General features: G+C 47.3%; 1 protein-coding gene across 1 annotated transcript; it reads right to left on the bottom strand.

The window, feature by feature from the left end:
- Positions 1 to 4,378: 4,378 nt before the first annotated feature.
- GRAMD2A (GRAM domain containing 2A) lies at positions 4,379 to 15,717 on the bottom strand. Its single transcript, XM_007958651.1, is given in 11 exon segments — positions 4,379 to 4,487; positions 5,669 to 5,768; positions 6,250 to 6,394; positions 10,579 to 10,641; positions 11,154 to 11,225; positions 11,521 to 11,619; positions 13,347 to 13,450; positions 14,092 to 14,158; positions 14,383 to 14,391; positions 14,729 to 14,780; positions 15,560 to 15,717. Coding segments are annotated over 11 exon segments (978 nt in total).
- Between the last annotated feature and the right edge of the window lie 670 nt (positions 15,718 to 16,387).

Raw genomic sequence — 16,387 nt, 5'->3', positions numbered from 1 at the left:
AGGAAGATGGGACAATCTACTTCTGTATTGATACTGCCTCAGAAACCCAAGGAGGGGTTGCTATGAGTCGAATCAACTCAACAACAGTGAGTTCGGTTTTTGTTTGTTTGTTCCTCGGAAGGAAGGTTGGGCAATCCTACTTCCGTAGTGATACTGCCTCGGAAACCAAGGAGGGGTCGCTATGAGTCGGGGCACATAACAACAACAACAACAACAGTATCCTAGAAGGAGGTCTGGTAGCATAGTGCCTAAGGCACTTGACTGCTAACCAGAAGGCTGGCGGGTCAAACCCACCAGCCCACTCCTTGGAAGGAAAGTTGGGCAATCTACTTCCGTAGTGATACTGCCTCAGCAACACAAGGAGGGGTCTCTATGAGTCGGGGCTAACTCGATGACACATAACAACAACAGTATCCTAGAAGGGAGCTCTGGTAGCCTAGTGCCTAAGGCACTTGACTGCTAACCAGAAGGCTGAGGGTTCAAACCCACCAGCCACTCCTTGGAAGGAAGATGAGGCAATCTACTTCCCTAGTGATACTGCCTCAGAAACCCAAGGAGGGGTCGCTATGAGTCAGGTCCGACTCAACAGCACATAACAACAACAACAACAGTATCCTAGAATCTCACAGAACATCTCTGTTCATCAGAGACATAAGCTCTTTCCTGCCTTTGGGCATTTGCAGTTGCTGCCTGGAATGTTCTTTCCCTAGCTTCTCCCAGGCCTGGCTCCATATCTTTTAGCCATCAGCTTAAATCACCTGGGAGACCTTTTTTGACCACCCATCTAGAGTCATGGAGGAACCCTAGTGGTTCAGTAGTTAAGCGTTCAGTTGCTAACCAGACTGGTGGTTTGAACCCACCAGCTGCTCTGAAGGAGAAAGGAAGCAGTCTGCTTCTGTAAAGATTACAGCCTTGGTAACCCCACGGGGCAGTTCTGCTCTGTCCTGTAGAGTCCTATAAGTTGGAATCAATAGTCACAGTTAATCTGAAACTTAATCATAACCTGCAGTTACCTTGTTTGTTCACATGTTTACCTGTTCCTTATATTTACATGTAATGTAAATTCCAGGCAGACATAGACATGCCTGATATGTTCACTGCTATGTCCCCAGTGTCTAGCATAGTACCTGGCACATAGTCTGGGCTCAATACTATTTATTGAATGAATGAATCACTACAAAGAAGGGGACATTCTGTGAAGAAATAAGATAGGTGATATGGCCCAAATTAAATTTTAACCTCCCTACCTAGACTCTAAATCATAGAAAAACCATTCTGGCTCTGAGTACCAGGCTTTAATTTCTATATCTGAAGCACAGTACAGTTTGAACCAGAGATACTGCTTTGAAGTTGCCCAAGAGAAATAGGGACACATTCCCAGTATCCATCCAGCAGATACAGAAGGCTCTGATGATTTGTGGAGGCCCCATCTCTACCCTTCCCCATATGTCTGAAGTGTGAATTTCAGCTAAGGTCCTTTGAGATTTGTAGAGTACTTAGGATTCTGGGAGTGACTTGGGCTCCATCAGTCTCTTTGGTGTCAAGTATGTCAGGAAGCATACCTTCAGTGAGCAGTCAAAGGATAAAAATGAACTTTTCATACCACAGGACACTAGAAAAATCAGATTTTTTTTTATTTAAAAATATTTTCAAAGGCTAATGCAGTAGTAGAACAACCCAAACAAAGGTGGTTGCACCAAATTCAGGGACTTAGAAGAGCAAGCAGGTCTGTATAAATACACATAATTTATAAATGAGCATAACAGGAGCTGCATTGACCCCCAGAAGACCAGGCTGAGGAGAAACAGAAAGAGGGCCCTCCGGAGGGACCCGCACCACTCAAAGCACTGGGCCCACGAAGGATTTCAGAGCCACCTCTCCTACAGCAAGTCTTTGGTCCTTTCTGAGCCTGGGGCTATGGCTAGAGACCAGATTCACCAACATTTTGGCACAGCCACCTATGACTTGGCACCTTTAATGGCCTCTGGCGCAACCCAGCAAGGCTCAGAGAACAGATTTGTTCTCCCTGCTCTTCAGCAAGGACTAGGGAGGGGAAGTTCTGGGCCAAGGAGTATTTCCTGAAAGTATAATGAAAAGAAGTGATGAAAAGAGCTGACTCAATAAAAAGGGTCAGCACCCATCGATTATGTCACTGTGGAGAGAATGAGAACAATGAGTTTCATCTTACACAGATTTTGTGCAAGCAGCCCACAAGACCAGGCTCTAAACTTAATCCTGGAACCTGGGACAAAATCTGAGCTCAGATTAGAGGTCAATCTCTCCAGTCTGCATTTGGGTTTTTCATAAATAAGACACATAATCAAGGCTCTGAAATAATTTTCACTGGGATTTCTCCCCTGATTAAATCTCTTACGTATCTGAATGGGAGAAAAACAGTGGCTGTTTCTGACACTACCCTCTTTACCACTAGTATATGGTTGTTGGTGGTGGCGATGGTGGTGTTATGTGCCGTGGAATCAGACCTGACTCATAGCAACCCCTCCTTGGTATATGGTAGTGTAGTGGATAAGGTATTTGACTACTAACCAGAAGGTCAGTGGTTCAAACCCACCAGCCACTCTGCAGAAGATAGATGGGACAATCTACTTCTGTAAAGATTTACAGCCTTGTGGGAGTCACTGTGAGTTGGAATCGACTCAATGGCAGTAAGTTTGGTTTCAAGTTTTTTTAATGTCCCTAGTACTGATATCTGCCCTAATACTTTTGGGCCTCCTCACTAATGCCCTTCCTAAACCCCAAAACTACTGTCTTGGCAGATGGATTCCAGGGAGAGTAGACCAGGGTTCTAGGACATAGAACTTTTGAGAATAGAGAAGGCTTTCACGGAGAAGGCAACCTCCCCAAGTAAAATCCACTACTGTGTCCACCCTTCTCATCCCCACCTCTCTAGGGGTAATCTCCAACAACCTCTTCAGCCTGGTTCCTACACTGTACTAGGCCTACCTTGGACACAGCCAACTTACTAGTGGAGAACAAAGCCCATGCAGTGGAGGACCCTCCTCTAGGGCCTGCAACACACCTACTACAGGTGACATGAGAGAGCTCTGCCCTATAGTGACCCAGCACCATCACACCCGGCCACCCAGACGAGCTTCCCCAACGGGCTGTTGTTGGCCATGCCTGAGATCCAGGCAGTCAAGCAGAGAGTACAAAATAAACCCTGAAGTTAAGGCCCCCACCTGGCCCACCATATATTCCCATCCCCTCCTTCCAGGGCCTGGGGCACCTTGGAAGTGTTTGAGCACAGCAGAGGAAGATCCAGTACCAGGTCTGTGGCCACAGTGATCAAAGGTCACCTCCATCTCCCAGGAAATGGCAGCAGAGGACACAGTGTTCAGAACCTCCTGTTCTTCCTAGCCCCTGCCACCATCCTGTTAGGACTAGTATACCAAGGTTCAGCCAGCTTCCTCATGAGGGGCCAGCAGAGCCTTAGCCCAGAGCATAAATAGTCATCTCTTGCTGTAATCCTGGCCACAAGCCTTCCTCTTCCACTCATAGTTGTCTCCCACCTCCCTCCATTCAGCCAGAGCAGGCCTTTACTCCCTGGCCTGGTAAGTGCCTGGCTCCCTGTAAAGAAGTCCTGTGGGCCCCAGAACAGGGACTCTCAGAGGCCCAAGTAAGAGCACATTGTGTTAGGAGAGAGCAGAGCCCTCTGCTGGTTTGTGTTTTGGCTTCTGACCCCTCCAGTAGAGTGAGCTGTTTGACAGGGAGCCACATTTCTGGTATCAGAGCATGGCCTTTGTCTCCTGGGGCATCCCCCAGTGATCTGCTTGTGTGCTAGAATTGTTTCCAATGAGCAAGTTGAATTTTTTTTTTTTTTTTTTCCATTTAAGTGGTTGCTGAAACTTGGTATACAGAATCCTGCAGCTGGTTCCAAAATTTGGGTCCCATACTCTAGTCCAAAAATTCCAGGATCTAGTTACTTTGTAAACAGGTACTTCAGATCACTCACTGGAGAGAAAAGAGCTGGGAGGTGAAAAGATCTGTACTTTCCCTTATACTATCTCAGCACAGCAGCAGCATAAACCAAGGGGATCGTTGATGGAGGCTTAGCACCCAGAGAGTTCTTCTTGGAGTAGGAGTGAGAACAAAGGCCAAGTGGCTGTTACCTGCACACAGGAGAGATGCCTAGATCAGTGAAGAGGCCCAGAAAACAAACATGGGCTAAAAGACCAGTGAAGCCTTTCTCTCTCTAAGGGAGTAGGGGTGGGAGAATCTATGTACCCCACATGCACGGCCCAGCCTTACTGTGGACCATTAAGCCAGCTCAGCCAAAGGGGGCCAAGTCCAGCCTGGCCTTAGGTTTGGGCTCCTGTCCACACCCTCAATTCCAGAAGCATTAGGAAGATAAAGGGCCTCACCTGTGCCCAGGGACTGGGCCATCCCAGTTCAAGGAGCATAACTGCTGTTCCAGCTGAGAGATGCGGAATGCCAGGTAGGATGAGGACATGACCAGGAAGCAAATCCTGGAGGAAGAGGGGCAAGAAGTTGAATCTGTCTTCCAGAGAAAAGGCATTTTTAGAGACTCAGCGGAAAAAGGAGTTGCAGCTATTCCTGCAACTGAAGGAATGAAAGAACCCATTCTGTGTGGCCCTGCTCAGACCTAAGCATCTTTCTTCTCAGAGGCCACAGGAAAGTTCTGAAACCAGGCCCCATGAAGATGACCTCAAAGCCCAGCAGGAATTCTAGACCTTTCAGCTGAGCCCTGGAGAGGGCTCTGGTCACAGCTCTCATCCTGCCTTCCCTCTGACCAGCCACTTTGGTCCTGTGCCTCCTCTAGACCACTAAGATCACCCCCTGAAGTAGATACCCCCAGCAGGTGCTGAGGTTGACAGTCAAAACAGCAGAGCCAGAGGAAATTGGTGAACTGAGGGGAGGGGGATCAGGCTGGTGGTTCACGAAACATCCTACCATGTTCACAACTCTACTGGTCCTTAGGTGAAGGGACAGACAAGGCAAGGGTTCCAGAAACTGCCCTAGCAATGGGCAGTGGGCAGTGGGAAGGCCATGCTTCCCACCAGCAATGCTCCTCCCTCTGCAATTCTGCCGCATCCCCTCACCACTGTGGGTAGTGATAAACTCTCCAACCAATATGTGGAAAGGCCCTTCCCCTAAAAAAATGACATATGATTTGACATTTTACTAAGAGATTAAGGGAAAATGAAATCATAGCAGAAGCCAAAAGACAGGAGTCAAAGCCCAGGATTCTGAATGGTCCAGATGTTACACAAAGCTAATCTGAATTCTGTCACAAGTCCTCCACCCCACCCCCCATGCACCAACTTCTCCTTTTCTCAACAGTTGCATATACTGCCCTTTCCCCCCTGCACAACCTTAACCCCAAATTACAGGGTTTCAAGAGCAAAAACTTGAGAGACTTTCTCTTGCTGCAGAAGGGCCTGTCATACAATCTCCAGTCACCGTAAGGAGCAAGTTGAATTTTTTTTTTTTTAATTTAAATAATTGCCAAAGCTTACTGTACAGAATTCCATAGCTGGTTTCCAAATCTGCTTTTCATTGCAGATGACTCAGAACCTTCGCCTGGCTCTGGATAATGATGTCCCCATACATCAAGGCCCCTGCTCCCAATACCTAGACACCTAGACACCCAGGTAGGTCTGCCTTCTCTCCCAACAGCATCACGTACAGCACAAAGAAGACCTTAAGGATCCGGTAATCCCAGAGCCTCAGCTCCCCATCACTCTTGGGCACCTCTTCCAGCATGTCCTCCTCGCAGACAGCATCCTCTGCAATGGGAGAACAGTTACGTATCCTCCCAGGGCAGGGAGGATCCTACCTCAGCTCAGGGCACACCAGCCTCCCCTCATTCCTTGCAGCTACCTGGGCCAGCTTGGGCTCCTGACTTTCCCTTATGGATTTTCAGAAAGAAAGAAACAACCTTCAGAAGCCCTGATGGCTATGATGAGTCGTTTTCACAGAACTGGGAAGAGGGAGAGCCTGGCCTTTGCAAGCCATTGCCATGGACAACCAAAACCAAACCAGTTGCCACAGAGTCGATTGTAGCTCATGGTGACCCCAGGTGAGTAGAGTAGAACTGCTCCATAGGGTTTTCAAGGCTGTGACCTTTTCAGGAGAAGATCGCCAGGCCTTTCTTCCAAAGTGTCTCTGGGTCGGTTCGAATTGTCAGCCTTCCAATTAGTAGTCACATGTTTAACCATTTACGCTACCCACGGATTCCTTGCCATGGACAAGCCCACCTGAACTCACCAGACACTGGAGGCTTCCTAGAGGGAAAGAAGCTGTCTGTGGAATCCATGGATGCCCGAGCAATACAAGGGATGTTGTCTGGGAGGGACAGGGATCTGGAAGCATGGCACACTTTTCTCCACTTCATCTCGGGAATGAGGACTTCCTGCAGATGGGGGGAAAAGCTGTCTCACCATGGCCTTTAGGATCTTAGGTGCCCTAACGAGCTCATACCAGGTTTATCAGAGCTTTCTTTAGAAATTACCATTATGTCTGTGGTCATTTTTGACAAGGGTGCTAAGTCCGTTCATTGGGAAAGAAGAGTCTCTTAATAAATGGTGCTGGGAAAATTGAATTTCCACATAAAGAAAAATAAAATATGACCCATGGAAAGAAAATTATAAATTACAGGGTAACCTCAAAGAAAAAAAAAAATAAACCTTCACATCAAAATAAAAAAGGGACAATCACAAATACTTAGCAAATACTAAAATAATAGCAATGAAGAAGATGATAATACAATTCATAAACAAAATGAGCTCAGCACAGAAAATTATATAGAACAAAGAAATCAGCAAAAGTACTTAACAAAATGACATTAATAAATTCATCCTTGTTGATAATTATATTGCAGTTAGATGTCTTAGGCAGTACACCACCAGAGCTCCGTCATGTCATACACAAACACAAATTCAAAATGGATTAAGGACCTAAATATGCAAACTGAAACTATAAAATTCTTAGCAGAACAAGCAGGAGCAACACTGTCAGGCCTAGCTTTCAACAGTGGATTATTTAATAATGAAAGCACAAACAACAAAAGATAAATAAATGGGCCCTCATAAAAATTAAAAACTTATACCAAAAGACTACCAAAAAGATGAAAAGACAAGCTACTGACTGGGAGAATATCTTTGGAAAACAAGAATCTAGTTTTATAAACACACACACACATATAACTTAACAAAAATGAAAATAACCCAGTCATAAAATGGACAAGGGACTTAAATAGATATTTCACATTCACATGGCCACCAAACACATGGAAAGATGCCGAGTGCCATTGCTGTAAGACAGATGCAAATCAAAACCACAATGAGGTAACCATTACATTCCCACTAGAATGGCCAAGCTTGAAAAAACAGAAAATAACAAATGTTAGCAAGGATGGGGGGAAATTGGAACCCTTATCCATTGCTGATGGTAATGCAAAATGGTATAGCCGCTGTGAAGAACAGTGTGGCAGTTCCTCAAAAAACTAAAAATAGAACTGCTACATGACCCAGGAATTCCACTCCTAGGTATATGCCCAAAAGACTTGAAAGCAGAGACTCAAAAAGAGACTTGTACACCACCGTTCATTGCAGCACTATACACAATAGCCAAAAGATAGAAACAGCCTAACTGCTTATCAACAGATGAATGGATAAACAAAATGTGGTACATACATATAATGGATACTACTCAGCCAGTAGGAGAAATGAAGTCTTGATACATGCTATGGATGGAGCTCAAAGATACTAAGCTACGCAAAATAAGCCAACCACAAAAGGACAAATACCACAAAAGTATGAACTCACTATATGAAAGACAAGACGAGGCAAATATATAGACACCAAAGTGGTTACCAGGGACAGGGGAGAGGAGACAAGTGGGATTAACGGTGATGGAAAAATCACATTGATTAAGGGTAGGGTTGCACAGCTAATTATGAATTAATTATTATTCATCTTGGGAATGAGGACTTCCTGCAGGGAAGGTGGGAAAAGCTGTCTCACCATGGCCCTTAGGATCTAAGCTCTAAGGAGCTCATACCAGGTTTATCAGAGCATTCTTTAGAAATTACCATTACGTCTGTGGTCATTTTTGATAAGGACGCTAACTAAGTCCATTCAGTGGGAAAGAAGAGTCTCTTTTTCTAATTGCTGTCAATAATTTTTAGACCCTTATAGAGTTAAAAGGCAATTGGCAAAATCTGTGTGATAGATACAACAATGACAAAAGGTGGGGGGAGATACTAGCTGCTGACGCTGCATATAAACAACCAAACACCTCATGGAATGTGGTTCCTTGGTTTGGAGGTTTAGGGTATTGATTTCATGGGGCTTCCCAGTTAATTAGCCTAATTACACTTAGTACTTCTATTCAGCCTCCTACTTCATTGCATGGGAGCTCTGGTGGCATAGTGCCTAAGGCATTTGACTGCTAACCAGAAGGTTGGCAGTTCAAACCCACCAGCCACTCCTCGGAAGGAAGACTGGGCAATCTACTTCTGTAGGGATACTGCCTGGGAAACCCAAGGAGGGGTCGCTATGAGTCTAATCTACTCGACAGCAGTAAGAATGAGTTCATTACATAGTGCCTGGGGTCTTAAAAGCTTGCAGACAGCCATCAAAAGCACAATTAGTCTCTATTCATCTGGAGCAACAGAGGAAGAAAACAGAGTCAGAAGCAGAAGGAGGAAATGGAATGTGTGGCTAATTGCCTTCTTTGCTGTCATACCAGAAGAACTGAATGGTGCCCAGCTACCATTACTGAACATCTTGATGCAGAACAGAATTTCAGATTCTCATGAACTCTAGACTCTGGAGACACGAGGGGTAGATGAACCCCTGAAACTACTGCCCTGAGATAATCTTTAAATCTTAAGCCAAAAATATCCCTTGAAATTATCTTAAAAGCAAACAGTACTTTAGCTTAACTGGTTAAAAAAAGGTCTGCCTTGAGCAATATTCTCTTTTACGAACTATCTAGAAGAAGATAAAACTATCTTTTAAGAACTATCAGATTGACAACAGCAACTAAAAAGATAGGAACATAGACGGCAGTGAGTTTTTGTTAATGTAAGAGGAACAACTCAGAAAAGAAGGGTGAGAATGGTTGCACAACTTGAAGAATGTAATCACTGTCACTAAACTGTACATGTAGAAACTGTTGGGAAAAAAGAAAAGAGTACAGCCTAGGAAACCTTATGGAGCACTTGTACTCTTTCACATAGTGCCGCTTTGAGTTGGAATAAATTCAACAGCATATAACAACTTTGCTTTTGTAGTTTTTATTTTGTTTGGGTTTTATAGTAATAAAACAGCTATCAACATAAGTGTACTCCTAGTTTTGTGCTTGTATATATAGGTAATCAATAAAAGAAAATACCAATATGGATGCCTAGCCAGGGGTGAAAGCAGGTACCCAGGTATGGGGAACCACTGCCATCACAACCACACTTCTCTTTTGTCTGCGTCCTTGCTGTGACCAGCCACTCTGCCAACTGGTCCCCGCACTGCCAGCAAGGTACAGTGTCCTGACCGAGGAGCACCCTGCTTGCCTTCAGCCCCTTTGCACACCCTGCCTACCATTCACACCAGCTCTCCTATTGCCACCTGGGCAGGAGAGGTGTGAGCTAGAGTGAGTTCACTTGCAATTGTTCTCAAGATCTAAACAGATAAGAAGTTGAACATCCACGTTGAAATGTGATTGATGTTAATTAGAGTGATACTAGGCAGTGCCTCACTGTACCCCAAAGTCTGGACAGAACCCAGGAAAGGCCATACTCAAGCTGTGGCCTAGGCAGAGGCCTCTGGCTTACCACTTCGCCTTCAAGCATACCTCCCTTCCCATGGTCCCAGGAAAGAACACTTTTTAAAACTGATAGTGTGGAACCACAGTGATATTTTAGACATGAGCCAACCCAGGTACATGCTCAAATCAAGTCCAAGAAAGAATACCACAACATGTCTTAGATGGCTTATGTCTTGGTTCCTCTAATCCTGGCTTGAACTCTAAGCATGTCACTGACCCACTGACCTTGGCAGGGGGTTTTAGGGTCCCTGTGAACAAAATGGTAACATCACCTTCTACCCCTGCTTGGTATGCACTTAGCTAAATGATTAATGATGGCTTCAGACACCCTCGGGTCATTTCCACCCTCACTCCCAGCTCTGGAAGCTCAGCTCTGCCTTCCTAAGGCCCCAGCTGCCAAAAGAAGTCCCTGGGACCTTGGCAAATCCAGAATTAATCTGTCTGGGTTCTACAGTGATAGCCTTTGGATTTTTTCCCCAGGGACATCTCTATCCTCTTAAAGGCCCTCCTGACTCAGCCAAAGGAAAGAAGATAGGTCACTGGTCCTGTGTCTATACAGGTGAGATCCAACCTGGCAAAAAGTTAGCAAAACTGCCCAGGACCTAGCAGCACAGCCTGGTATGGGGCTAGGTGGGTCTAGGGGACCCTCCTGATGCAGCATGGCTGCAGGCCCCTGAGCCTGGTACCCCAGTTCTGCACTGGGAGCCCTGAAACCCCCAAACCACGAGCAGTCTCAGGCCAGCAGCCTTTGCTCCCAAACTCAGCTCTCACCAGAGACTCGCACTCAGGTTCCTCTGGAAACTGTCTCATACTCAGACTCTTCTTACTGGAAGGCTAAGGAGGAAAGGGAAAAGGGGTTACATGTCCATCTGGCATAGGGAGGTATTAGCACTTCCCAAGACTGCTGTGCTTCCAGATAAGCCATTTCTTGTGTCAGATGAAGGCTAGCTCCCAGAGTTTAATGTTGAAGCAGAGGGGCAAATCCAAGGGAACCTTCCCATGCTACTCCCCCTCCCTCCTCCACTTCCTTACCATTGGCTAGAGGGAGTTGCAGGGCATGTTGGGAAGTACCTACATGCTCTTGTCTGTGCTTTAAGGAAGCACAAGTGAGAGCATGCCCATGGGGATAAACAAGAACCCACTGACCTCAAAGAGACATGCTCAGAAGCACAGACACACAGTCCAAGTACTGCCTATGGGACAATGAGCCAGAGCCTTTCACTTCCCTCTCACTGCCCTATGCCCAATCCCCTATGCTGGAGAAATGGGAAGCCAGTCTCCCCCAACAGCCTGAGCCCAAGCCTAAGCAGCCTGTCTGACCCAACTCCTGCCCCTGAGCTCCATACCTGTAGGTGGGTGCAGACCCTTCTCAGCATGTCATATACACTGTCCCGGGAGAGCATCGACACAAAGACATACTGGGACAAAGAAAACAGAAAGGGATGAGGTAAGATGAGATCTCTGCCGTACCAGCAGCCTCCCCTCTGTGGATGAGCAACAGGCCCATAGGGATATGGGGCTATAAGACATCAAAGGGACCCACTTGCCTATGAACCTCTGTTCTGGCATGTTAGAGGGGCTAAAAAAATCCACTGGAAGGTTGTGGAGTAGGGAGGAGTAAAGGCCTGGGAGTGTGCCAGAGTCAGGCTATGGGATTTTAGGGGCTGGCATGGGAAAACTGGTAAGGGAGCTCTGCTCCAGGGACTAACCCACCTTCTGGCTGGTGGTGGTGGTAATGGCCAGCCCATTGGGAAGAAGTCGTGCCATCTTGTGTTTTTTGATCATTTGCACAGATACTACAGGAATGACCACCTAAAGGAGGACAGGCATGCTCCTCTCAAGACCTGCCCCAAAGATATCCAATCCCTACATGGCGACCCCAGCCACAGCTGGCAGTGAGCCAAGTGTGGACACCATGCAGAAGCTTGATCCCATGTGGGGGAATACCTGAACCTTCCACCCTCCCAGCCCAGCTCCCCTTCTAGTTATCCCCACCTCAGCCTTAGCAGCATATGCTGCTCTGGGTTCTCAGTTTAACCCTTTATTTATTTATTTATTTTTTATGTTTTAATTTTTATTGTAATTTGGGTGAAAGTTTACCAGGCAAATTTATTTTCCACACAGCAGTTCATACACATTTTGTTTCGTGACATCAACTACAATTCCCCACAATGTAACAGCTCTCTTCCTACTTCCTCCCTATAGTTACCTCTTCCCTATGTCCTTCTTTCCTATGCATTCCTGCCCCCCGAGCTATCTCCCTGTGCAAATACTGCCCTTCTGTTCTCCCATGATTGATCAATCTAAGGAGTGTATCTAGCTAGTGTAAATGTTCACCCTATATGCCTGTCAATTGTTTGCTGGAAGCCATGGAAGTGAGTTCAATTCCAGGCCTGAAGAGTAACTAGGAGTCATAGTCTTGGGGGTTATCATCAGGCTCTATCAGACCAGCAAACCTGGTCTTTTTGATGATTTTGAGTTTTGTTCCACATTGTTCTCCCACTCTATCTAGGATCTCCTGCACTTATCCCTTTCTGAGTGGATGACAATAGTAGTGGGGCACCATCTAGTTCTTCTGGTCTCATGGTCATATAGGCTGAGGTTTGCATGGCCCACTAGTCCCCTGGACTGATTGTTCTATGTGTCTTTGGTTTTCTTCATTCTTTGCACTGGATGAAGAGAGACCCATTGTTGCATCTAGATGGCCGTTTGCAAGCTTTTAAGACCCCAGTCACTACTCACCAAAGAAGGATGTAGAACAATGTTTTTGTGTAGTATTTTATACCAATTGAGCTTGATGTCTCCTGTGACCATGGTCCTGAACCCAAAAGTCCAGCAACTCACTCCATCAGGGTGGTTGTGCCTAAGATGTTATCCTAACTTTGCCCCCTGTTCTAGTTATATGAACATTCTTATAGCACATACAAATACATATATAGAAATATTATCTGCCAACCTTATATATGGTCATGGGTATATTCCCTTTTGCCTAGACATGCCTGATCAGTCAGCTTGTCTACCCATATATTTACCCATAGGTTAATGTTTGTTATCACTGATAACACAGTATTATATGTGTAAAAGAGTTTATCTTTGTTTTCTGTCCTCTGGTGCCCCTCTCTGTGTTTTCCTTTTCCTTATCTCATTTTAACTTTTGCTATCCAGGAGGCCAAGGATGGTTGCTCTGGTGAATCCCACTCTCTAGTAATGGAGTTCCCTGAGCTACTTCTTGGCTACACTTATGGCTGCACTAAACATGACATACCACTCTGATTCTGGAGGCATTTCTGAGACACCTGTAGGCAGAATAATTTGCTAGCTCAGGCCAGATGTGAGGTCTAGATTAGTCCCCCTGTTTGGAAGGGGCAGGTCTGCTTCCCTGGACACTGAGTGGGATGCCTTGCAGCTGTTCATTCAACCAGTGAGAGGCTTCACCAGGTCCCCAGCATGCAGAGGAATAGGCAGAACTTGAGATGTGCCCTCAGGGCAGGGGGCTCTGGCCTCACTGGGCCATGGCAGCCCTCACCACTCATTACTACCTTGAAATCCTTGCCAAAGAGGCTGGCATGGAAACAGAGCCAATTGGAGGAAATGTAGAGCCGTCCCTGGAGAAGGAGGTCCCTCTGGAGGGCACAGGAGCACACTGGAAGTCAGAGGCAAGAAGGCTGCCATGAGCAAGGTCAGCCCAGGACAGGCCAGGGCCTGAGTTCTCACACACCAGAGTCCAGCTTCAGGACCTGTCCTCCCCAGACACCTGTTTCCCAATCCCAGGCCCCAAACAATCCATTCCCCTAGCACTCTCACAAGCCCTCTCCTGAAAATCCTGACTGTCTTACCCCAGGAGAGAGCTAGATGTTTCCTCTTTCTCCCCTCATGCCCCTAAGGGTCTGGACAGGTTCCTGCCCTAGTTCCCCAAGCCTGGATTTGCACTACCTCAGGCAGAACCCTTTGCCTTGCCCCTGCTCTAAGGAAAGGGCCTTGACTCTGCATGTGTTCCTTAGGCCAGTTGGAGACCTGAGCAGGAAAGAATAGTCGATCTTAAGAGCAGAACATAAATCAGATTAGGAAGCCCTGACATTTATTTCCCCAAGAAAATCTTCATAGATTCAACTTCATATCCCAAACCTGCCCAGTCTTCTCACACTTTTGAAAAAAAAAAGAAACCACCATATCTAAAGGGCAGCCAGTTCCCGTATCTAAGTTGTGCCTGGGAGGCTCAGGAGGAGAAGACCTGGCCCAGGGCATGATGGGGGCCTGCCCAGCCACATGAGGGAAACACCTCACCTTTGAGAACCACCTCCTCCAAAGGGATGTCCTTAAACAGCTTGTGGTACTGCTGGTTGTATTTACTCTGTAAAACCAAAAAAACCAAACTCACTGCTGTTGAGTAGGATCTGACTCAGCGACCCCTCCTTAGGTTTCCGAGGCAGTATCACCACTATGGAAGTAGATTGCCCAATCTTCCTTCCGATGGAGTGGCTGGTGGGTTTGAACCAGCCTTCTGGTTATCAGTCAAATGCCTTAGGTACTACACCATCAGAGCTCCTATTTACTCTGTAGTGTCTGTAAACACACAAGCTAGGTCTTGAGAAGCTCTGGGAGATCAGACCACCAAAGGGGCCTTGCTCCAGCCACCAGGAAAGAATGCCACAAAGGGCCCCCCAGGGACATATCATGTAGCAGCCAGTGGGTGTGGAAGGCTGAGTTCCAAGCACAGCTTGTCTCCTGGTGACACAGGCAGCCAGTGACTAGAAGGAGACACACCACTCCCACCCAGAAGAGGACACCCACTCAGGTCTCCATGAGGCTCTTTGTTTCCTGGTGACAGGCCTAGTGACCAAAGAGCCAACAATGACTGAGTTTAGGCAGCCCAAGGCCCCTCCCTCAGTGGGCAATGAGAAATTAGCCTCCACACACTTACCCCTTCTCGGCCGCACTTCTTTATCTCTTCACCCTTCAAGCCTTCTGGCGCACTGCAAAGGAGACATTCCATTCCAGGGACAAGGAATCTTCGAGTCCTGCCCATTTGTCCTCAGAGCCAGTTCTGCCCTGGCTTTGAGACAGAAGCTTGGGGCAGAGATTGGAACCTGGGCTCAATTCTAGGGGCCACGGCCTAATGCCAAGCACAGGGAGCAGGCAGCTCATCCCTAGGGAAGGGCACTCCAGTCCCTGAAAGCAGCATCCTCCTGGGAGGTATGGTCAGCCTGAGTCTCACAGACAGCTTAGGAGCTGCCCTCCTCTGGGTGTCAAAGACCCTTCCCCATTTCTCTAGCCAAGCAGTTAGCAGTGGAGCAGGCCCAAGAATAAATGAGCAAGAGGTGCAGGGATGGGAACAAGGATGAGGAATGGATGGGAGGAAGGTGTCAGGGGCATGCCTCCTGGAGCTGGCCATGGGCCATGATGCCCGCAGGACTGCTCTCCTTGCCTCCTCCCTGGGGCCCAGAGCTCTGCAGTAAGGAACTCCAAAAACTCACCAGACTTGAGGGAGTCTACCAAGGCATTGGGGAAGAGGGTTGGCCCAAGCACAGGTGGGCAGGGAGGAGGCTAGTAATCTGAGAAGCTTGGACTCTGATAGGTCCCTGTATGCTGAGGCAGCCCTATGGGGTGGGAAGAAGAGGCCCCAGGACAGTCCTTGCCGACCTAACAGACCTGCTGAAGGGCCCTGTTCCCTGAGCCAAACTCTCTGATAGGTGACCTCCTGAAGGCTTCCCACTCCCCATCTGTATGTGTATCTGACTTGAAAGGGCCTCACCTGTAGTCTGGGGGCTCCTGAATCCTGTCTAGTTTCTTGGTGCAGGCCACAAGGCTCTTCAGAGAAGCCATCTTTCCATGCATTTCTTGGTTGCTAGGGAGTCATAGGCCCACATCAGGAGGGCAGCTTGATGGGGAAACTTGTCCTGCCAGCCCCATCCTGCCCAGGGCAACATGCCTCTGCTCCCCCCACCCTGCTTTTTAGGTTGAGACTGAAGAAATCACAGTCAGGTGGCAGAAACTCAGACAGCAGTTCTCAGGCAGCTGATGGATGTGAGAGAGCCTCACACATCGTCTTTCCCAGAATCCTGAAGTTCAGCCTATGCTTAGGCCAGAAAGAACATCAGTCTACCTCATTCAAAGCACTAGGCAGCTGTTAGTCTGGGCAGTTAGGCCTCCAGCCCTACACTTGAGAAGGCACACTGGGGAGACAGGGCTCTGAGACTAGCTTCCTAATAAAAGCAAAAGTTCCTGAAGTGCCCAGACAGCATTACTATAAACTATCCTGTCTGGGAAAGGAGGCCAAGCACAGGGGGCCTTAGCAAAGGTGAGCAGCTGAAAAGGCTAAGTGGGAGGTGAACTTCAGTAAACTCACAGGTAATTGCGGGAAGGAGTGGAGGCCCTGTCTCACACCAGGAAGTGGCTTCAGTCACCTTTGGACAAAGTCAGGATTGCTCTACCCTAAGAGCCAACCATCTCAAAAATGTCCCAGAGAGAGAGCTAAGGAAGGAAAAGACATGCTGTCCCTCCCTACAGTCCCTCAGCCCAAAAGGAGCTGGAACCTGCAGTCTACAAATCCCAGCTGGGCCCCACATTCCAACTGGGACAA

This window comes from Orycteropus afer, unplaced genomic scaffold (genome assembly GCF_000298275.1).
Source record: "Orycteropus afer afer isolate SDZICR_OR568_19922 unplaced genomic scaffold, OryAfe1.0 scaffold00015, whole genome shotgun sequence".
In the NCBI taxonomy this organism is placed as follows: domain Eukaryota; kingdom Metazoa; phylum Chordata; class Mammalia; order Tubulidentata; family Orycteropodidae; genus Orycteropus; species Orycteropus afer.
Note: the sequence above shows the minus strand (reverse complement) of the source record. Positions and strands in the feature narration are given on the sequence as shown.